The 23534-nt window shown below is 39.0% G+C and overlaps 1 protein-coding gene across 1 annotated transcript; it reads right to left on the reverse strand.

Annotated features, from left to right (window-relative positions):
* Positions 1-321: 321 nt before the first annotated feature.
* On the reverse strand, positions 322-19460 carry slc15a2 (solute carrier family 15 member 2). The gene is made up of 22 exons (XM_008432458.3): positions 18865-19460; positions 15653-15740; positions 13684-13825; positions 13462-13554; positions 13124-13223; positions 11708-11798; positions 11554-11631; positions 10282-10364; positions 10077-10160; positions 9891-9980; positions 8339-8383; positions 8032-8067; positions 5776-5864; positions 4420-4501; positions 4111-4236; positions 3536-3700; positions 3220-3266; positions 3022-3129; positions 2807-2906; positions 1847-1990; positions 1421-1525; positions 322-1295 (listed from the first exon to the last, which is right to left on the reverse strand). The coding sequence occupies exons 1-22, from the start codon at positions 18871-18873 to the stop codon at positions 1065-1067; spliced, it is 2136 nt and encodes a 711-aa protein (XP_008430680.2). The 5' UTR covers positions 18874-19460; the 3' UTR covers positions 322-1064.
* Positions 19461-23534: the final 4074 nt, after the last annotated feature.

Raw genomic sequence — 23534 nt, forward strand, 5'->3', positions numbered from 1 at the left:
TAACCAACTTCCTGTTGGAGAACAGGAAGTTGTGCAAAAAGTGCATCGTTGAACAGCTGTATATGTGCATTCAAAGGTTTAGAGAAGATCTTATTAAGCTCACCTGTCCAGGTGCATTTTAGGTTCATCTTGAAATTTTCCTCAGAAGCTAAATATCCCTTAGTTGTGTGTATAAAATTGTGCTTAATGATTCAATATCATGTAATTTTTTAATTACTTAAACTTTTCCTTGATATTTATTCAGAAGTACCAATGGCTTTACCATAGATTTCCTTTTTAATGTTTTTTTTTTAAGAGAAAATGACATGCTTAAAAACAAGATCCGTTCACCATCAGAGATTTATTTACAGAGGTTCATTGGGAGCAGCTTGATTTCCACCTTCCCTGAATGGAAAAACAAAAAAATGGTCACGAAACCTGACGGATTAAGTCCGTAGCTTTGGTTTTGATTACGACACCACAGAAGAAGAACGACGACGTTGCTACAGTGGTCACATTAACGCCAGAATTACAGGCTCCCTGTAAATCAAGACAAGCATGAACATAAAGGACCGCGGCGGAGAAGAAGCTGGATGGACAGCAGATGTTTTCCTAGTCTGCCATGTAATAATACTTACAGTAAATGTGATCACAGATTACAGTCCAGCCTGATAAAACTGTAATTTATCTTAAGAAAAAAAAAAAGAAGTGTCAATGTAAAGCTTCTTTTGCTGTCGAGTATTGTTTCAGAAACCGATTGTAAACCACGTTATTTCACGAATTTCACTGTGCGACAAAGTAAGCAGCAAACATATACAGATTATAAAGTTAAACACTGTCAATCAGAGGGAAAAAATAAAAAATCACTGCGTCTGGTAAACATTGTTACACATACACGAGCCGGTTCCAGTGCTTCCTGTGTGATTACAAGCTCAAGATTGAGTAGGCTGTTGAAATATTTCACAGATTATATATATTGTTATTATTGTTTTAACAATGTCATCAATATTGGACCTTTAGTTTCTAATAACCAAGGAATTCCTGAAAAAAAAAAAATTAAACAACCGTTTCCTGTGTCGCAAAAATCACATTTTGGTGCTCGTTTCTTTTTCGTTCAGAGGTATGTCGTCATGTTTCTTCTTCTTCTTGTCATCATCGTCCTCCTCCTCCTCCTCCTCCTCCTTCTTCTTCCCCGAGTCTCCGGCGTACATTTTGCTCAGCTGTTCGGGGTCGACGTACGTGTAGAAGTGGGCCATGAAGGAGAAGATGATGCAGACGCCCAGCAGGAGGCCGCCGAACAGCAGGAACTCTTTCCACTGAGGAAATATCACACAAAAAGTGGTAAATAAACTGAACCCTTCAGGGAAAGAGGTTTATATCGCTAGAAAGAATTCGATCATGTCAAAGGTCTTTTTTTTTCGGTGTCTACTCAAAGCGATACCTGCTCCAGTCCCGCCCCCTCGGCCACAATCAGAACGATCACGTTTCCGAACGCGACCGTGAGCAGCCAGCCGGCCTGCAGCACCGACTTCATGTTGTTCGGAGCCTGGAGGACAAAGCGGGTAAGCAAAAGATATACCAATGATCTAGAGCTGAAAACAACTGGCCACCACAAAAATAATAATAAAAACCCATCTCTTGCTGTACCTTTAAGAGCTGGAGTTCCAGATTATTTGGATTTCTTTACTATTCAATCACCTTCGAAGTAGTTTTGGCATTTAGTAACTGGATTAGTTATTTTCTATTTGCAGATTTAGCTGCAAGCTCGTAATGAAAAACTGCAGCTTTCTGCCATTTTCTCTATTTTTTCTATTATTTATTCTGTACCTCAACACAAATGGACTAGTTTAGCAGTTTCATGGCAGACCTGTGAGTAGGAGAACTCCAAGCCTGTGATGGAGAACATGACCTCTCCTGCGGTAATCAGGGCGTACTGCGGGATCTGCCAGGCAATGTGCACGTTGTTGGCTTTCACGTCCTCCATCTTTTTAGCCACAATTTTACCAGCATCCTGATGAGATAAACACAGAGAGAGAGAGAGAGAGAGAGAGAGAGAGAGAGAGAGAGAGAGAGAGAGAGATCTGTCATGTGCAAAATACTACAATTATGCCAAACTGAAATCACTCAGAATTCGCCGAGCAACAGGAACTGGAAACTTTCTTTTAACCCTGATTGGCGGTGAGAAGGATGGAAACGTAACCTTTTTCTGTGATCTGAAGTGATACCAACACTCTTTAGTGTGGAAGTTGTTACCTGGCTGTTTTTATAGCCATTTTTAGTTCCAGTCAGGTCTGAATCCAGAGGACGTAAAGCATACCATTTAAAAAAGAAACCGTATTGTTTAGTGCATGTTGAGACATTTGTGCAGTTCATTTGGGCTGTGAGAAAGAGCAAGACTTTCAGCAGATAACATGAAGGCGGCATGCATGTCAATAAGGTGCTAAGTTTTATCCTAATGAGCTTCAAACTTCTGCTTAGTCAACATTCTTTAGCGAACACACATGGAAGTTTTTAGTGGCTATGCTAACCGTGCTAGTCGCTAATGTAAGATGCTAAATGTCAGCCCTCCATTCATTTTGTTTTTATGTTTGTTTCACAACAGCTGATCTCTGCGCTGTTACATCACCTCTACTAGCACAAAAATAATTACTGACCATTAACGGCAGGAAGGGTAGAAAGAAATGTCCTGAGCGCTGTTCTTATTTCGGATTATGTCGCTGCTTTTAAAGAGAAATCAGAATCGACTAAAATCTCTCAGACACAGCAGGTCAAGGCTTTACAAGAACGACGGAAATAAAATCAGTTTTAGTTGAAGGAGTGTCTTTACCTCCACCAGGATGATAGAGTAAGAAGCTCCAAAGTCCAGCAGGCCCAGGTGGAGATTCTCACACTGCTTTGACTGGTGGCTGCAGGGGACTGCCGCGTAGCTTTAATTTAAACAAGAAGGGGGGGAAAGTTGGATCGGACCAAAGCATTGAGCTTGATTGATTCAGGAAATCAATAACTTTGATTCCGACGTCCATCTTAGGCGTCAATACTCACGGTCCCCGATTCACCCTGCTGTTTGCAGACATGCTGTAGTTCTGGGGAACGTAAAACTCCGTTTCCCCCACGGTTACGTTCATGGCTTCTGGCAACGTGTTGAAGAAGCTGTGGAGAATTCATCGGCAGCCGTCACAGATTTATTTAGATCAGATTACATGAAAACCAATACAATCCACAGGAACAAACATCATTTACCGCACATTCGGGTTCCCGTCTTCATTTTTGATGATGTAATCCTCCACCTGAAAAGTAAACATGGACTCTGATTCAGTTTTCTATCAGTAACATACTTTAGCTTTGCATTCTTAGCTTATCTGTGGTGTTCTTTCAGTTTTCAGACATTTGGACATGAACTACAAAAAAGGCCAACGACATAAAGTCCCCTGACTACTGTTAATATACACACCAGTTTACAAGCTTATTATTAACTTTACCTTGCATGAGAAATGTTTGGCTTATTGTAACCTTAACAATTAAAGCCATTATCAAAAAAAGTCATAAGTGTACCTACAAGTTTGCACTCAATACCAGGAGCTTTCTCGTGTACGATGAGACTGTAAGCTTTTCGTTCTTCAAATTCATGACTGCAAGAATACTGCGTTTCCTTAAACATGACGTCAAAACTCAGTTCCTTGTTGGAGGCCCCCAGCGGGAGAAGCTCGTATGCCGAGGGGTCCTGAGAGAGAGAGAGAGAAAGAGAGAGAGAGAGAAAGAGAGAGAGAGAGAGAGATAGACAGAGAGATAGACAGAGAGAGAGAGAGAGAGCAGAACGTTAGTGGTCAAAATATGGACAGAAAATCACAATTTTTAAAATAAAATTAAAAAACAATACCATTAATGACCCAAAGTAGAACAGCAAATTAAATCTTGGTATAAAATTGTTGGAATATTTCATTTAATCGTTTTCATGGCATCTCTGTCTAGCATTGAGGCTAGTTTACTAGTATAAAAGAATAAATAAAACCAAGAAAAATTAAGTTGGAACAAATACAACTAAAACCAAAAACTATGAAAGAATAAATATTTTTGGTTTTACAAAAAAAACCTAAAACAATTAAATGGCTTTTCAGGCGTTTTTCCAGTTACCTGAAGTTTTGTGATGGGGTCTTGAAACACGTTGCCGCCGGCGACCTTCACGCTGATGTCTCCGTCTGCCAGGTTGAAGACCTGCAGCAGACTCTGGTCAGCAGGTGCTGGTTCCACCACCGTTTTCTACAGACACAATCACACTGGTTAACAGACAGAACGCCGCTTCATCAACAACCTATCGATTCATCGTCGTCGTTAAAAGGTAAAACTCATTTACTGATAGGAGGTATCAGTGTTACCTCCTATGAACATAATAATTTAAGGGTAAAATCCTGCGGTAGCAGCGTGATTCACGCTCAGACGTACCACAACATTGATCTCCACCAGGGTGGCTGCTCCAAAGGCAAGAGCTGCAAAGATCATCCCTGTGGCCATTTTCCTCAGAGGCCTGAAGGCAGAGTGACAGGGTCACCAAAAAGTGGACAGAAGTGAGCAGAGGTCATTGAACAATTTTGCCAAAAAAAAGAAAAACGACAAATGAACAGTGTAGGAATCGGAGGCATCAAAGAACAAGAATGAATGACTTTTAGTCAGTTTAGTTGGCATCTCTTTGATGATCGTTAATCGTTATGTTGAAGACCAGTGTTGCAACGTTTTTATGCAGAAACATTTTTCTAATATTGGTCAATATTTCCTTTCCCAAGACGAGTCAGTGACTTTTTTATTCAGATTTCTGCAAAAAGAATCAAACCTTTCCCCTTTTTTCCTTTCTCAAACTTTTGATTTCGACGATAGTTTTCAACCGTCTTAAAGATTGTGCCTATGAGACATTTCATTCAGGTGTTTCCTGATCTTCCACCTCAGGTCTTTATTGTGAGGACTGGTCGTTTAATCAGCAGCTGAAGCCGGCATGAGCTGATGTTAAATCGCTCCTCATCGTTTATTTGTTTATTTCTTAACAGTCTTGATGTTACCCTGTCACAATTTTTACACACATCAAAACGTTGAAAGGATAGATGTGTACCACAGGTGACTTCGTTTGCCATTATTTTGTTTTTGATTCCAATAAGATCATATTGTAAACAATTGTATAGCGTTTTTACTTGTCCAGGTTAATCAGCTGCTCCTGTATTTGGTAGCTTTTCTTATGTCTCTTTCCTAAAAGTGGTTTACGATTTTAATTCATCTGTTTGACTATTTCTCCACTTTTTCAGTGAAAATGTAGCTTGTACTTTTCAAAGTTTGCCTTGACATTTATTTCACTGTGAAACCATCACAGAAAAAGAATAAAACAAAAACATTTTATATCTAAAAATGAATCATGGGATGATGATGATGGGTTTGTGAACATCTTAATGAAGGAAACATGACATATAGTAGATGTAGCTTCTGAGTTTTTATAATGGTGAATAATAATAAATTGGTCAAATGTATTGCTACATTAGTTTAACAGCAATAATTTTAAGTAGTTTTAGAGTTTTATGCAATATATACTATTAATCATTGTTTTCTTCAATGCCTGAAGAAATAAAAACAAATCCTGCCTGAAGTCGTCACAATTGATGGATGCAGATTTGCATTTTCTTTAAATTAGTCCTTTACTTTGGTGTCAAAGTAATATCGTTTGAGTACTATGCGTCATTTCTTTCTTTGATTTTATTCGCACTCTATATTTGAGTGGACAGCTCAAATGTGGAGAGGACAACACAGCGGTTTACTCACGTGATTTTGATTCTGCAGAGGCCAACGAGTGGATAAATGATGAGGTCAAAGATGGGTACGAAGACGAGAATCAGCAGCGCGTTCAGCATCTGGGCAGCGGACATGAGGAAAAGCAGCCTTTAAATGGCCCAATAAAACTTCAATAGAACTCATAAATGCTTCATTGTTCAAATATAATGAGCTTAAAGAGAAGATGGCAGCGATAAGCGCTCATAAAAGTGTTGACATAACAGTGACGGCGGCTTTTAACACCGACGGGCTTCATGCAGCGGATGCAGAACTGAAAACTTAGAAGAAAAAAAAACATTTGACTATTAATTTGAAAATGCAAATACTGACACTGTTTGAAATGTAAAAATGAAAATGTGAGGGTGTTGGGGGGGAAAAGAGAAGCAAAACGAGATAAATAAACTTTTATAGCGTCTTGTTCTACCACGTCAAAACAACATTTACAGTCTTTGGGGTTTAATATGACAGATTTCTGCTGTACATTTACAGACACGTCAACCTTGAAACACCAAACTCACAGGTGGCAACAAAAGAAAATATGTTTGTGTCTTATGAATGTTAACTCAAATAACCTCAGCTGCATGAATGAGGGACAAACAGAGAGGGCGCTGTTGTCACTCACCGTACTAAAGCACAGCAGTGTCAGTAAGAAATAAAGAAAACTAAACTAAAAGCATAAACTTGACGAACGTTATACAAAAACCATACAAACCAACCTATTGTACCTTTGTGAAACTTTACTTTCCCATACATTTTGGTTGTTTTTAGGTCAATATGAGAATGCACAAAATGCAGGGAGTGTTCCTAGAAATGAAAACCGACCCCACTAATAGCTTATTTCTGATGACTTTGGCCCTGCAGATGCAAAAACACGCGCCTCATCATGTACACCCTCTGCCGGTTTTGGTTTTGGCCGTTTCTTGTTGCAGTTTTTGCTTCAGTGGCTCCCAAACAAAATCAGCTTAAAAAAAGCAGCAATCAACTGAACACAAAATGGAACAAGACGCTTTTTTCTTTTAAGATCAGTAAGTCAGAATTAGTGAAAAAAAAATCTAATAAAACACACAGTTAATAAATACAAGTCTGCTGTAATCGTCATGGTGATAAGGGTTTTTTTTTTCCTCTGAAGTTTCACTCCAGCAGGCCTGAGGCATATTTTTGTAATTATTTCCAGCTCTCTCTCATTATATTTGACATTGTGAATGATTTGATTTTTTTATTCTGTTATTTATGAATATAAAAATAAGGAGTTTTGTGTAGCTTCTGCTTATTTTTGTCCCAGCGAAGGTGACATTTTAAACATGCATTTTGTATCTTAAAGCGCAAATAGTTGATTGTATTTTATTTTATCTTTGGCAAACAAAAATAAGTTTATTGTAAAAAATTAAAATTAAAAATAAAAAAACTTTAAAAAGGAGTGTTGAGATAAATAGTGTAATCTAACAATTTGTTAGCAAATAATTTTTAAAGTAATTTGTACCAGAAAACTGGACATTTTATACATTTTGTCTTAAAAGGAGAGGACAAAACCACCCAAACAAACTTCCTCTATATCTACATCTGCTTCTCAAAATATAATAACTCCCTATAATCTACATAAATCAGTTATCCTCTGCAAGTCTTTTCTTGTACATTTTTCCTCCTGGGTTTCAAGCAGTTATAGCTTAGATCAGTCACTCTTTAGCTTATTTTATCAGAAACTGTAGAGTTCTCACTATTTAGAAATGGTTTTAGATACTTAGCAACCCTGAGCAGGGGCACCTTGTTTACATTTAGAACAACATTAGATTAGTTTTCTCACCTCTTTTTTTTCTTTCCTTTGGTTTGTTAATTTATTTGTATTTCCTTTTAACTCGTGTAAAGCACTTTGAATTGCCTTGTTGCTGAAAATGTACTATATAAATAAAATTACCTTACCTTATTGTTCAATACAGGAAAAGGATCATAAACAGTGAAGAAGTATAAAAGAAATGTAGTCTAAGGTAGGATGATTTTCAACAAGGAATGAAATGAAGATAAAATATTGCTGAACACAAGTAAAATGGGAAAGTGTATTATTTTTTTCCCCCAAATGAAAAATAAACTTTGAAGCCCATAATTTCCACTCATGAACACTAAAATCACGTGACTTTATGAAGGTTTCATGAGAATGCATCACACTCTGTCTGGACATCCTGCAGTAATTTGTTCTTTATTCACAGCATTTAGGAAACGACACAAACCGACGGCAGAATGAGCTGCACATACCTGCATCTGGTCCGGCTTAATTGTGAAGGATTCTCCCTGTTGTGACACAGAAAATTAAAGTTTAACTCAGTGAATCCAAAACTGGGCACTGCATGGGTTATCTAAGCCATAAACAATAAAAAGTTACTGGAATAAAACGTCAGAACGTGGAGGAAGATCTGCTTTATGGGACAGTTTGTGCAATCGGATCCACATCAAAATCCACCCACAGATATCAAAGCGCAAATGTCAGCATTTAATGTTTTTTTTTTGTTGTTGTTGTTGTTGTTTTTTTGGCACGTTCAAATGATTTAAGAGACAGACTTACAAAAGCCAAGTTCATCCGTGTGGCTTGGAGAGTCCAGCGGGAACCCTGCAATAAAGAAACCAGCTCGGAGTTACATCAGCAGAATGACACTGAGATCACAAAAATAACAAAAATAATAAAAATAGAACTGAGTAAACACTTCACATGCTATTGAAGAAAACTGTAGCTTTTTATTTCTTATCTTTTTATCTTTTTCTAACCGTTTTTACACCAAGTGAAGGAGGAGCTCATCAAAAATGAAAGTCGGGAATTGTAGATGTCGTGAAGTTTTCATTGGTCCATGTAGCGAATTAAATAAAACAAGCTTTTGATCGGATACTAATATACAAATTGATACTTTGTTTCATGCTCAGAGTCAGTAAAAATAGAGCTTCTCTCACAGAGTAGAATTGCTGACGATCAGCCAAGATGTACAAATGTTTGGATGGTTTTTTTTTTACTTTAACGTTCAGATATTAAGGAAACTTTGACTATAATGGAAGAACTAAATTACAGTGGATCCCAGCATATTCACCGTTCAGTATTCATGAATCATTTGTCTGTAGAGCATATCTGACATATTTTAAAGAAAATGCATCTTCACAAGGTGAAGTTCAAACCTAGCTGACAAATGATTGGCTAATGTTTGCAAAGGAGCCAATCAAGACGTGCCATTCAGTTTTTGTTTAGTTTTTTTGGCTCCGATTGGCTGTTCCCCTAAAAAGCAGAAATAAGGAAGACTGTAGAGATGTTAGCTTCTGCAGGAGAGCCAGGATGGTTACCACTGTTTGTTCTAATGCATTTTGAGGTATATTTGGTATGTAACTATTAAAATAGGCAGTTTGAAGCATTTTTGACAGTGGTTCCTTATCCCCACAGATACCAGGGGGTTCACTGCAGTAGATCCAAAATATAAAATAAAAGAGTCCAACATTAATTAGCAGACAGATATATAATTCCTGAAAATTTAAGGTCAATTTTCACAGGCTAATTTCAGCAACAAAATATGTTGTTTTTTTTTTTTATGCTTTCTCCATCTTATAAACTGCCTGTTCTGGACGGTCACATTTGCACCATTCTTACATTGCATTGGGGGGAGCCACACGCAATCATTTCAAGGGCCTCAAATGGCCCCTGTGCCACACTTTGGACACCCATGTTTTGGAAAAATCTTCATTGGATTTAGACAGTCAGCCGTATGTCTAGTTGGACATTTTAGTTATACTCTGTCCAAGCAGCACTTACAGTCAAGAAATTAATTATTAAGCTTCTACGCAGTAAGCTTTACTCTTTACAGCTACTATTCAATGCTCATGATGTTTTGTACTGGTTGTTTCCTTAACTGGGGATTACAATATTCCTACTCGCTGTGTTCTGTTCCAGAGGTTGAAGAGAAAACAATTCAATTGTTTTAAAAAATAATAATTCAAAAAGTGAAAGCAGAAAACTCTTGAACTTCAGTATTTCTTATGACAATGCATGTTTGTCCTATTACATGATTTACAATCAGACAAGCCGCTAAATGGTCAGGACTTTAATTTCGTTGCTCGGCGGGATGAATGTGAGCCTGTACCTGCTGGTCAAACAGAGCCCAGAACATCGGCAGAGGGATGTAGAGCACCAGAACCCGCAGAACCATCTTGATCTCCTGAATCAGTCGCTTCTGTTGAACAGAGGAGCAGAAACGCGGATGGATTCGTGAAGGTTAAAGCGAGTTTACATCGTGAAGAAGCGGCGGTGGCGTTTTGCGGGTCGTTACCGGGTACTTGTCTTCGGCCCAGTCCAGCCAGTGCTTCCTCTTGAGGTCATCTTTTGAGCTGTTCCAGCGGTTTTTGATGGCAAACTGACCGGAGGAAGAAATAAGAATAAAAAAAAAGAACAAGCCTACTTCAATGTGCACTAAGTTAATCCCACGCACACTCATGTCTAACCCTAAGACATGAGTGGGAGATGAAGTGACTCACGCCGATACATTTGCAGACTTCCCCCAGGACGTTTCCCTGAGGCGGCGTCTTCTTGTACATACCGCTGCCAAATATGAACACAGCTGTGGAGGACCAGATGGAGAACTAGCATCAGCTCAAACCATTGATTTTCCAAACACGAGAGGAAACAGAAGTTTTTCCAAAAGTCTGTCCTCCAGTAAAACATTTCACAAAGCATACTGCTCATCTTGACTATTTTCTTTGGTTCTCTCTACCTTTAGTCATCCTAAGTTTGTTTGATCTTTAAAATTTCATCTCTTAGGTCCTAAAGTTTTTTTCCTACATTGCGTTATCTAACTTTTTTTTAACCGTTTTAACTTTTTCCAGGGGTTCTTAGCGTTTATTACTTTTTTTTTTTTAAGTACCATCTTGGAGATTTTTTTTTGTCGCACAAAGTTGCTCTTCAGTAAACCAATCTTAGGATTTTATTTAAAACGCATTTAAAAATGTCTTAAACTCAAGTTTTTCTCTTTGAAAATATTTGAAGTTTACTAAAATAAACCGCATGTTCATAAAATACGGTTCCCATTCTGACCGTCTTTCTTTAAGCAACACATAGTGGATCTTCAGTTAAACAATCTTGGAAAGAACGATTTTATTTTTTTCCTCGCTCAAAACAAACACAACTTAAACCTTGAATGCTAAAACTCCTTTCAGCCTAAACTCGACATCCATCTGAACGTCATTGGTGTCACAGTTTGCTCCCACAGTCAGCAGGCGACCGGGCATGAATCCCGCACGGATCAGGGCTGACGGGGAAACGGCGGGCAGAGAAAACTGGCCGTCACAACGGATGAGATCGGGCCTTGATCAGGGTGAAGCCTGGCTTGTGTAAATAGCCTCAGCATGCACATTGCAGCCTCTAGTGACGCCCGCATCCTGCAACGGCATCGAGGTCCCCGTAGATTATAAACGTTTAGATTTTTCTACTGCAGTTTGTGTATTTTTATACTTGCTAAAACCTGTAGCAATTAAGACAAATATGTATTAAACCAACTATGATTTCGGCTCCACATGCACAAAAAAAAAAAAAAAAAAAGCTCAGTAAAACCAAACAAGAAAAAATATCCAACATTTCTATCCATCTGTAACGACATTGTGTAAAAGCAAATATTAATTTGGTCTCTTATCGTCTTTGAATACCAGACACCAGATTCCATCACATTTTTCTCAAGCTGTTCTGTAAATGTTTGAATTCCCTGCTGCTTCTTAAATACCTGGGGCGAAGCGGAGCCGATAAAAAATCCTTACCCAGAGCCACGACCATCAACGCTGCAGGAACGCCAAAGGCCAGGGCGTAGCAGTCGTCACCGAAACACTTCACATCACCTGAGGGGGGCAGACGACGTTTACCGACGCCAGGGATGTGCGGCGCACGCTGAACGTTACGACGGCGAACGCTCACCTCTCAGGATGGGCGTTATCAGCGTCGACAAAACGCTCCCGGCGTTGATCGACATGTAGAAAATTGAGAAGAATTTCTGTCTTTCCTTTATCTGGAGGTAAAGAGAAGAAAAAAAGAGTTTAAAAAGTTCAAATGTTACTGTGAACTTGGATCTTGAATATTTTAAGAAGCGCTACACTTGTTTTTAGTATTTTCTAAACAATAATGATGGTTTTAAAATCAAAAGAGCATTGTGATAAAAAAAAATCTAATATTTTGCTGTAGATTTCCTTACATTTTTGCACATTTATCCTGATTAAACTGCCTTTAACAGGATAAAAACTACCTACCAGGGTACAGGTTTACCCCAGAAACCCACCTGATACCTTTTCCCCTCCTAAAACTATTGTTTTCTGTTTGAGAAAATCACTGAAATATGTAGCAAAAGTTTGTATGATCCATGGTAACATCATATTGGGTCAATATTGGTATCGGCCGATACGCAAAGCTGCAATATGGTTATCGTATCGCAAGTGAAAATGTTGTATTGTGACACCATAACTATTGGCACAATTTACCAAAGCAGAAGTTTGCAGAAATAACTCAGTGAGGCAAACTTTTATGTATACACACACACGCACACACACACACCCCCGCACACACACACACACGGACACAAGCCAAAACCTATTCCAAACACACAGCTTTTCAAGCAATGGCTCATGGGAGTTTTAATCTGATGCTGTTCTGCTTGTGCTGCATTTCCAACTTTGGTTTGTGTATAAACCAACACAATGAAATGTCATCATTTTGTCACTCATCTATCATCCTAGTGGACGCCCGTGTTTATTGGGGTGCATTCAGGGCGCAGAGCCAGGGAGGAAAATGCAAACAAACTGCATCCAGGGCAAGAAAGCTCTGCCTGAAGGAACACCTCCATATAAAGTTCAGCTTAAAAGGAAGAGTGAGAAATGTTGAGGAGATTCTCTAAACCAAAAACACTTTTTACAATTATCACCCCAAAGTGATAAGTGTGTGATAAAGATGTTTACACACACTGGAATTCCTTGGATGCGTCAACTCATCATGATAAAGGACTAATTTAATCTCATTTTCTCAACCATATTCTTTTTATGGTTTAATTCTCACACGGTAGTGTGATAGTGGAGGAATCATATCTGATATTTGTATTATCTCTTTAATCTAAAGAAATGATTGCAAGCAGCAGAAGGTCTTACTTCAAAAGTGCTAAATTCCCAATATCTCAAGTAATCCCAATGCCAAAAAATAAAACTAAACCTTCAACTGGATTAATATTAAGCTGGTACAAATTAAATAACCGTTTATTATATATTTGTCAGGTGTCAGGCCGCCCCCACGGGCATGCTGCCCTTGGCAAAGAGCCACACCATAAACCCTCACTGATTAGATGCTTACGTGTTCTTCCTGGAACTGATCTCCTCCAAATGCTGCTACACACGGTTTGATTCCTCCGGTGCCCAACGCGATGAGGATCAGGCCAAACATGGACAAACCGCTGGAGCACAAAAAAAAGGAAAATCAGACACACTGAGAACGATCGTCACCAGCATACTGGACAAAATTAAGAGAGTTTAATGGCTCTTTAACTCTAAAACATCGCTGGAAAGCATTTCTTGTTATTTTTTAATGTGCGGTTCTTTCTCCATTTTAGTTAGTGACTGTTTCTTTTACACATTCTGCTAATAAAATCAGGTCTGTGCAAGCGCAAAAAAGGTCCAGGATCTGTGACTCACATGTGCGCGTCGGTGTTTCCCACAGTGGGAATGGCTCCCACAGACTTGACCACATGGCCGATCACGTAAACGATGGACAGGTAGATGATGGTCCTGTTGGGAGTAAACAGTCATTGTGTGCACGCGGCGCTGAGCTCCTCTAATCTCTTTGTTTGGCTGTGTGTGGTCAGAGCGGGTCACACCCTTCCTCGGGGTCAGAGGCCAGGCTACGGGTGAACTCACTTGAATTTTCCGAGCCAGGAGTCGGCGATGACGGCTCCCAGGATGGGAGTGAAGTAGCAGAGGCCGCTGAAGGCATGGTAGATGGCGGTGGAAAGGTCCTTGTCCCACTTCAGGTAGCTGAGGAAGTACAGCGTCAGCACCGCTGCGATCAGAGCACACAGGCATTAGCTGGTACCCGCCAACGCGTTAAAATATAAAGGCCAGGTGGCGAGACGAATTGTTTCAAAGCTTTTTCCCCACATGTACGGTGACATTTAGCTTGTACAATTCAACTGGAAAACTAATGTGTTGGACAAACAAAACCCTGTTGTAGGGCAACACAGAGACACACAGGACAAGCAACCATGCACACACACACTCACACCTAGGGACAATTTAGACAGACCAATTAACCTGACAGTCATGTTTTTGGACTGTGGGAGGAAACCGGAGTACCCGGAGAAAACCCACGCATGCACAGGGAGAACATGCAAACTCCATGCTGAAAGACTTGGGCTGGGAATTGAACCCAGAACCTTCTTGCTGCAAGGCAACAGCTTGACAAACTGTGCCACTGTGCAGCCCCTGTCAACACTGCAAAAACCCAAAATCTTACCAAGTATTTTTGGTCTATATCGTTTTTAGTGCAAGACAAAACTAACTTATAAGTAACTTAACATATAGTAGCTTGTTATAAGTCAATAATTCTCTAATATTGACCAAAAGATGTCTGTTCCATTGGCAGATTATTTCACTTATAACATTTGGAAAAATATCTTGTTATAAGTGAAAATAATCTGTCAATGGAACAGGTATGTTTTCTGCAATTTTAAGGAACTACTGACTTAAAACTTGCTGAAAAGTTACTTGTTAGTTGGTATACTTGAAGTAAGATTTTTTTTAAAAAAGATAACTAAAAATAAAATTGTGAAAAAGTGCAATGTTCTTTATAACTTATTTCAGAAAGGGAAACTGATAGATTCCTTACACAGAGGGAAACATTTATTTTGATGATTGTAACTTACTGATAATAAAAAACCCAAAATTCAGCATCTCAAAGTCAGAATCAATAAATAAATATTTGAAACTGAAATATTGAGCTTTTAAAAAGTATTTTCCATTTCTGCACACCCAGTGCGTGTCCTGCCCCCGTTAAAGAGAAGATTTCCTCTCTACTTTTACAAGGTTTCTGCAAACTTAAAGACTCGATAACTGAGTTCAATTTGATGGGTTTCCTTAGTTTAGAAACAAAACGTTTTACCCACTGGCATAATCAACTGACAATCTGCGTGATTGTTTGGTATTGAGAAACTTCTGAGAAACTTCCTCTATATAAAGTGAGTCAGTTGTGCTGAAGTGCCAGGAAACTGTTGATCTGAGCTGAAAACAATCTGAATGAAAATCGTTACGGAGGTCTGAAAGTCAAACATGATTTATCTTCATTTTTTCATACTTAACTCAGACTAACTGCAGTGTGGAAAGCAGGTAAAATACACACAGTTTAATGCGCTAAAAAAAAAAAAAGAATAATAATGACCTGGAAGGAAAACCTCCAGCATTCATCACCATGAGAAATCTGGAACTCTAGAGGAAAACGTTTCACAGTCATTTGTGGTTCTATAATTGTCCCATTTGACAGTGAGAAAAAAAAAAGATGTTTTGAAACATTTTACAACAGACTGAGAAAAAAAGAACATGTGCCAGTGATAAACTCAGAGGCCAACTTTGGGCTTGGATTTTATATAATTCAGAAAGAAAACTCAGGAAAAAAAAAAAGCTTCTTTTCTCTCGCTGATTTCTTAGAGTGAACGCCACCCGCTTTCTAAACGGCGATTTTAAGCTCAAAACATCTTATGGAGACTTTTACATGAGAAATGTAAACACTGTTGAGCAGAAAACTGGTCTTGTGCTGGTTTGTACTGTGACAAACATGCGGTCATGTGAGAGAAGGAGAGAGCAACCAGGAGAATCCACGGAAAGCATCCCTTACCTTTCATGCCATAGTAGGAGAAACGTTCACAGAACTCGTTCACCACTATGAAGCAGATGCTGGTTGGGTAGTTGGTTCCACATAGCTTCTAAAAAGAGCAACAACAAAATGCATCCAAAATAAGACCACACTTTTACAGCATGACAAAGAAACCTAATAAGTGACAGTAAATCCACTCTGACGTTATCTTCCAGCCTTTCGCCAATTCCAAACAAACGCGGATCCGATCAATAAAGTCTCCATTTCCTGCTCCTGCCGTGACAGGAGAGGAATGTTGTCGATGTCGCTCCGTTTGTCGTGACATTCCAGGTTAATTATTATGCACAAATAGAGGTTTTATGAAAGTTTAACAGCTGTGAGACCTCTGATGGGATCAGATGCTGCGCAAGAGTGGAAAATATATGATTAGCAACACCAGTTTCTGCCATAAAATATCACACCAAATTGCATTTACATTCCCTCTGTTTAACTCTCTTTACCACTGGTTACAGTGGCAACAGTCTGAGGAAATGCATTGAAAAAACACCTTAAAATGGAGCCTTCCCACATGGAAAATAAGCATACACAATGTTGAAATGCCTTTTGAGGTTTTGTACGGAACAACTCTAGGGGAAAAAAAGCGGAACCCATTCGTATACCAACTCTTTGGTATACAAATCCACTTTTTTCCCCCTAGAGTTGTTCTGTACCAAACCTCGAATACCAACTCTTTGGTATACAGATGGACCTTGAGCTACTTCGATTCTCTGCCTCTCCACTCTTCCTCCAGACTCTGGGATCTTGATTCCCAAATCAAAAATGGAACATTTATTTTCATCTGCTGAGGACTTTTGAGCCGTTGCTCACCTTAGCCCAGGTAAGACTCTTCTGGTGTTTGTGGTTCAGTGACACAAGGAAGTCGACGGTTGTAGCTTGTGTCCTGGATGCGTCTGTGTGTTGTGGCTCATGAAACCCGCAACGCTACAGTTTTCTGGTTGATTTGTGTTGGATTTGGTGAAACCATGTTGGGTCACCATGAGCCCAGGCTACCCATTCAGTACAAGAAGAATCAATGACGCACGGGTCGGCTGCCACGTCTTATAGTTGACGATGTCATTTAATTCCTAGTTTAGTTTGTATGCTTAGTCTGTTTGTAAAGTAATTTGTAATTAAGTAGATGAATATACAACCTGTGTTTATGAGGTATAATATTAAAGAGGACAGTGCAAACAGAAACATTAATACTGATTAGTAAATATTAGGCTGGAATAATCTAATTCAAATGTGTGAGTGCAAAGCTTGTCTATTCTTCCTCCGAATTAAAAATTACAGATAATATCAAGGTGTTGAATTGTCGGCTTTTTGGTTCAGCAGTTTTCCTTATTTCCAAATTATGAACACTAACTCAGTAAGCTGTGAAGCACTTTAAATGTCGTTCTGGGTTCTTATGTGACCTCCTGGATAAGTTTGTAGGTGAATTCTTGGAGGAATTTTGGTCCAAATTTGAATTCAGCAAAACAGAAAGAAATTTGTTTAATGCTTGATTTAAGAAGCGGGTAATTGTACATGACAGTGCTGGTTTCGACTTTAAATTAAACCATTAGAAAATAGCATCTTCTCAGGTTACGTTTGTCTTATACAAAACATTTTTAAAGGGGCAGTATTGTGCACACATCGTGATGCGTTTAAGAGCTGACCCGAATGCATCAGGTGTAAAAAAAAAGAAAAAAAATTAACGTAATGTTCTGTAGATGATTATTTTATAACAAAAAAGTAGCCAACTTACCAAAAAAAAGCTAAAAGTAGCACTAAATAATCCAAGGAGATAGCAGGAAACCAGGAACGTTTAAGTTTAAACCACATTTAAGTCACACGGTTCTGTGCCATATTTATTTATCCAACATGACAAAATGTTGACCACAATCTAATTCTGTAAATGACGCAGGACTGCCAGAAAATGTCTGCAGCTGTGATATGACACCAAATATACAATTTTAGTCTTTCTTGGAAAGAACAAGCATCAAGTAGAAATATTTGCTACACTGACAACGAAATCGATGCAGGTTTTCATCTGAAGTTTCATATCGAACCGGCTGGGCAATATTTAAACTCGGCTTTTCAAGAGAAAGGGTGAGACCCTTTTTCTGTTTGTTTTATAAAAACAAAATGTCAAAAAAAAAAAAACTTAAAGAGTTTCTAACCACGACTACTGTACTGGTACGCAGCAGCATCACCTCCGTATTCACAGAGGCATCATCCGGCTTTAGCACAATGTGGATGAATGATAGAGTCAGTATTTGTTCAAAAATATCTATACGGTTAACACTGTCACATGCATCAAGTGTTGCTTGCTCGTCAGGGTATGATGCAGTTCAGGTGATCTAAAGACAGCAGTTTGATCCAAGCTCATTCTCACAGGTTTTTGTTTCTTTTTATGCATGGCCATTTTTATTGGGTGTGAAAACTTGCTCAAGATACTTCGATTGTGCAACTCTTTCAATAATGCACACCCAGCTCTAGTTACCCAGTGTGCTTAAGAACCGTTTTGAAATGGTTTATCGGTTTATACGCGTTTTAAACCTATAAATGCTCGCTGTAAAGCAATAGGAAACTTGTCCACACAAGTTTGGGGACCAGCCAAACTTGTTTGCCCGCTCCCCTACCCTTCTAACAATTCACAGACAATTTAAACCAAACTTAATTCAATCTTTAAAAAAACAAACAAACTGCCATGTGATATTGAAGCCTCACAGATGTAGCGAGTAATTCTCTTATCTCATTAAAAAAAATGCGGACGGAACAGACTGAGGACTTCTCACTCGCAGTCTGTTCGAGCAGAGAGGACATCCTCAGCTCATCTGGCGCTGATAAGCGTCATTTTACTAACGCAAAGTGAAGAGATGTGCCGCTGCGATGTGCTTCCGTCCCGGGGAAGATAGTTGGAGGTACGCGTGGCGATCAGCTTTCACCAAAACAACTTTTTAACTGTGCAGAGGAGGCGGTTGCGTCATTTCAGCCCGAATTAAACCGAACACCATCGGATCCTGACTCGGAAAGCCAAATAAAAAATAAATCAATAACCCGAAACAGGATCTAATCCAAGTCCCGAAGCAGACCCAGAACTTTTCAACAAACTAGTTTAAAAAAAAACAACAACAACATAAAAATGCGCACACAACAAAAGTAAAGAAAACATTCAAACTGAAGCACACAGATACTTCGCTCGTATTTACCTTGCCCATGTTGCCTTTTTTTTTTGCCCACCCTGCGACTTTTGTTGTTTCTGTGGATCTCTGTTTACTGAAGCATCAGGCAGCTCCGACTTCACCTCCAAGTCCGTCCCTCCTCTCTCTCTCTCTCTGCTCCGCTCTCTGACGGGGCTCGGAAATAAATTAAAAGAAGAAGAAGAAGAAAAAACGAGATCACGCTGCTCGTAAAAACGCCGACGACTTTAAAGTTAATCTTCCACCACCGGGGAGGAAAACTTTGGTCTTATTGCCACTTGAGACAAACTGCGCCTTCCAGTCCGATCCGATCCAATAAGCTCGCGTTCTGTCCCGACGACCATTGAGATCCAGAAAGTTGACGTTTGAAACTCACTTTCCGTGGATCAGGAGGTCCGTTAGTGGGAGAGGGAGGCGGGGGGGCCCAGCAGCAGCAGCAGCAGCAGCAGCAGCAGCAGCAGCAGCAGCAGCAGCAGCAGCAGCAGCAGCAGTAGCAGCAGCAGCAGCAGCCTCTCTGGCTGTACAATAGCGCCGTTGTTGCGCTCGGACGCAGACCTGGTCCTGGATCCAGGGTCAAAGTGTTCTGGCAGTGCTGTCCTGCCAGTCCGGCTTTATAATTTCAAACTCCTTCTTAGCGTGTGTGTGTGTGTGTGTGTGTGTGTGTGTGTGTGTGTGTGTGTGTGTGTAGGGGGGGGGGGGGGGCGGGTTCTTGCGTGTGTGTGTGTTAATCACACTGCTGCAGTCTCTTCCATGTCTACACTGAAAAAGTTCCTAATATGTCCCAACCCTGCCCACCACTTTTTATTGTGCTTCATCTCATAAATAAAAGTGCATGCACGACATATGTCGTGACGCCATTCACGTCATTTGCGTGTGATGGAACGATGACGGATCTAAAACATGCAGGATGAGAAGTCATGGTACGTCAATGTGTGTCTGTTTTTTGTTTTTTGTTTTTGTTTTTTTTGGGGGGGGAGTTACGTGCTGTCTTTTGTTTTTCCTTGGAACAACACCACTGAGGTCACTGCAGCCTGAAAACCACTGCGGTCATTTCCTCATGTTGAGTAAGGATGACCAAAATAAAGTCCTGAGCAAGCTTTTTATCAACACACTGGTTTCTAATCCTGCATTTGTATTCACGTTGACACGCTCACACAGGGCCGCAGCCAGAATGATGAGGGCCGCAGCCGGGCTGAGGTCAGTTTTGGTGATTCAAATTTCCTTATATTGATAAAATAGGCCTACACATCAACCTGGACCTGAAAATATGCACTATAACTTCATAATGTTGACACATTTAAGGAATGTTTTACATTAATAAAAATGTACCAGTATTAAAACACCAAGCCTCATGTGCATTTCATATACGGTTCAGTGGAAATTATGCAAAGTGATGCTGAATGTTATTACAGGCAGTTGTAGTTGTAGTACGAGTGACCTCTCCTCTCCTCTTGCCTCCCTCACCCAGCCAATCAGTTTGCAGGAAAGCAGGTGAGCTCTTCCTATTCTCAGCTTCCCACTCACGCAGTTAAAGAGTCAGTCAAGATGAATGTACGCCCCCCCGGACCCAAATCCCTTTCAAATTTAGCCCTGGGTAACTTCCCATATCACTGACTGCCTGAAACATAGTGGTGGCAGCATCATGGTGTGGAGATGCACTATTTGTTTTGTTTTTTTCAACAGGAAATCCACTGCACAGTTCTTCACTAAGTTTTACACCCAGTATTTGCGGCGTTGTAGTGACAATAATACCTGAGACCTCCTGTCCAAACACTAACTGTCTATTTTAATGGTTCAAACTCCAAATAAATCTTAACATTCATTGATATCCACAGTGGAAACTGTCTTAGCCCTACGGCAGAAGGTGACATCAATGGTCTTCCTTATTTCCGTAGCCAATCAGCACCAAGGAACGTTGCGGCTAGCTGTTCCAGCCAATTTCCCCCTCCCAATGCTTTAGAGTTACGCTCCACAGAAAAACCTGACAGGAGTCCACTGTACTTTGTAGTGGACAACTACATACAATCTCAATTAAATATATGGAGGTTTGTGGCTAGAAAGTGACAAAATGTATAAAAGCTGAAAGTTTATTTAGGGTTTTTTTTCAGAGAGCCGTGTTTTTTGTAGCAAATGATTCACACAGGAGATGATCTGACGATCTTGGTTTAATTGATACAAAGTGAGTGTAGTTCCACTCAGATAAGGCTGCTGAGTAATGAGGGAACAACTATTTCACGATCTGAGTGTGGAAAGATTTGTTCTTCAACTTGTTAGGGTCCAAACAACCCAGCAAGGCAACATGTCTTAGAACAATTATTTCAACCATTTAATGATGAGCAGCAAAAAATGTGGTGCTTTGTGGAAACTTGTATATGAGCTCTGAGATAATTAAACTAGAAAAGTGACCCATTATGTTAGATGCTGTGTTTTGTGATTGTCTGCAAACTCCCATTAAAAGGATCTGTGGTGTAAAAACGCAACTCTGATGCATCATTTTAGCTTTTTTTCCAGTTAAAACTGAGTATAAAACACATCAGTCAGTGAAGAATTGTGAAGAAAAAAATCCCCTTGCACTAATCTGGTTTTATAATATTTGGTTTTATCGCTATTTTTTTTACCAAATACTTTACCTTTTGATTTTAGGGTTCACTCGTTTTAGGCTGTCGACATCAAACACCTGGACTTTGCCACGTTCCCTGATCCTTAACCTGGTTCAGTTAATACCTTATACACAAAATTATTTTTATTTACTTATGGAAAAGCGATTAGGTTCGATTTAATCAACAAAATTAACAGTTTTACTCAATAAACCAGTTATGTGAAAGCTTTTTGTTAAGATAAGAGAAAAAAATCTTTAATTTCTTAAAAGCAAAACCACAAAATATTAAATTAAGATTTTTTTTCTCCCTCCTCAACAATAAGTTAACCATGCAATATTTTAAGCAAATGAATAAAGTAGGAGGTATGTGTAAATAATCTGAGTTACAAAACGTAAATTTTTTTTTTCAGGTTTGCTTTATTAAGATCAAAGTGTCCTTTTGCACTTAAATGAAGAAGAAAAAGAAAAACTAGGGGGAAATTGATTATTTACATCAACAATGAAAGGATTTGGGTCACAGTTACTGTGAAAACACTTTCTGTATTTAACCAAGAATGATAAATAAATGAAAAGCTGGTTGGAGTCACCAAAATTTGCTTTTGAGTAAAAGTTGCTAGAAAAATGTGATCCTATTTACTGTGAAATTAAAAAGAAAGTAACGTCGTTTCGATCACGTCGTCAATGAAAGATGTATACTTTGTAGCCCTTCTGCGATCATTTGGTCACTAATAATTTTTTTTGTCTTGCAGGTAAATACTTGTAAAAACAAAAACCCAAAATATTCTAATAGTTTATAAAATGTATAATTACATTACAAAAAAATGTAATTACAAAAAAATCCTAGTGACAGGGCCTGTAAATAGAAATATATATAACTATACTTACATAACGTATATTTACTTTATACATCATATAAGAATTATTAACCACTTATATAGTGTATCATTTCATTTATAATCTGTTAATTACTTATTTTAATTGAAATGTGTCACTTTGATGATAATTAAACTTTAAGACTAAAAAATGAAAGTCTACATTCAAATACTGTAGGCCTGTGCAACACCTCCACCTGATTGGCTCAGCTGGTCATTGGTGACGTGATCAGGGGTGAAAGTAGTTTTAAATTCTTGATTCTTGGCAAAAGTCATAGTACCCCCAAGTAAAAAAAAAAAATATATATATATATATATATATATATATATATATATATATATATATATATATATATATATATATATATATATATACACATTATTCAGGTGGATGCGAAAACATAGATCGGGACAGGATCTTAGCTTGGTCGTTCTCCACCACCTTCGGGGGTGTTCCCCACGTTGATCTTGGCACTTCCAGTCCATATTCTGCATATATATATATTGTGTGCTTTGGAGCTTCTGTGCTGATGAATTTTTTTGCGAAGCGATAAAAGCTGGCAGCTCTTGAAATGCTTCAAAATAAAGCTGTATTTCCTCCTTCAGCCCACTGGCTGCAATGTTGACACCTTGAGATGCCATGAGACCTAAATTCTGAACATCATGGCATGGAGTGCATCCCAGTTTTCCATGTCTGGCGCCTCCTCACCCTGACTCTCATACTGAGAAACCACAGAGTTCTGTCAAGTTAAAGTTGTACCTAACTTTTCTCATTGTATAAAGTTTGTAATTTCGTAATAATTTTGCCCTAATTAAGAATAAAGTCTCCATCTGCTTCAATCACATCTGCTAGGGAGACAAATATTTTGTAGCCTTCCACTGACTGATACTTTTATACAATGAAATCCCTAAAATCTCTGCAGGAAAATGTCCTTCAGACAGCAGAGTTTAGCTGAAGGTTGATCAGATTCGCTCTAACACAACACACAAGTTCTCAAGAAGACATTTGTTCTCTGCCTTGATGCAGTGGGTAAATGCATCAAGAACGTTGTTTATTGTTTCAGCTTGTTGCGCCAAACCAACAGATTTTTTCCTTTGGTTTCCTCCCTCAGTCCAAAGGTTAATCTGTAATTTAAAGTTGATGGCAGCATGTAAAGTTGCCGGTCCCTGTCTGTGAGTCCAAAGTGTGTGTCCCTCTTCTTCTGGCT

The sequence above is a fragment of the Poecilia reticulata genome, chromosome 2 (genome assembly GCF_904066995.2).
Source record: "Poecilia reticulata chromosome 2, P_reticulata-male-v2, whole genome shotgun sequence".
Lineage (NCBI taxonomy): Eukaryota > Metazoa > Chordata > Actinopteri > Cyprinodontiformes > Poeciliidae > Poecilia > Poecilia reticulata.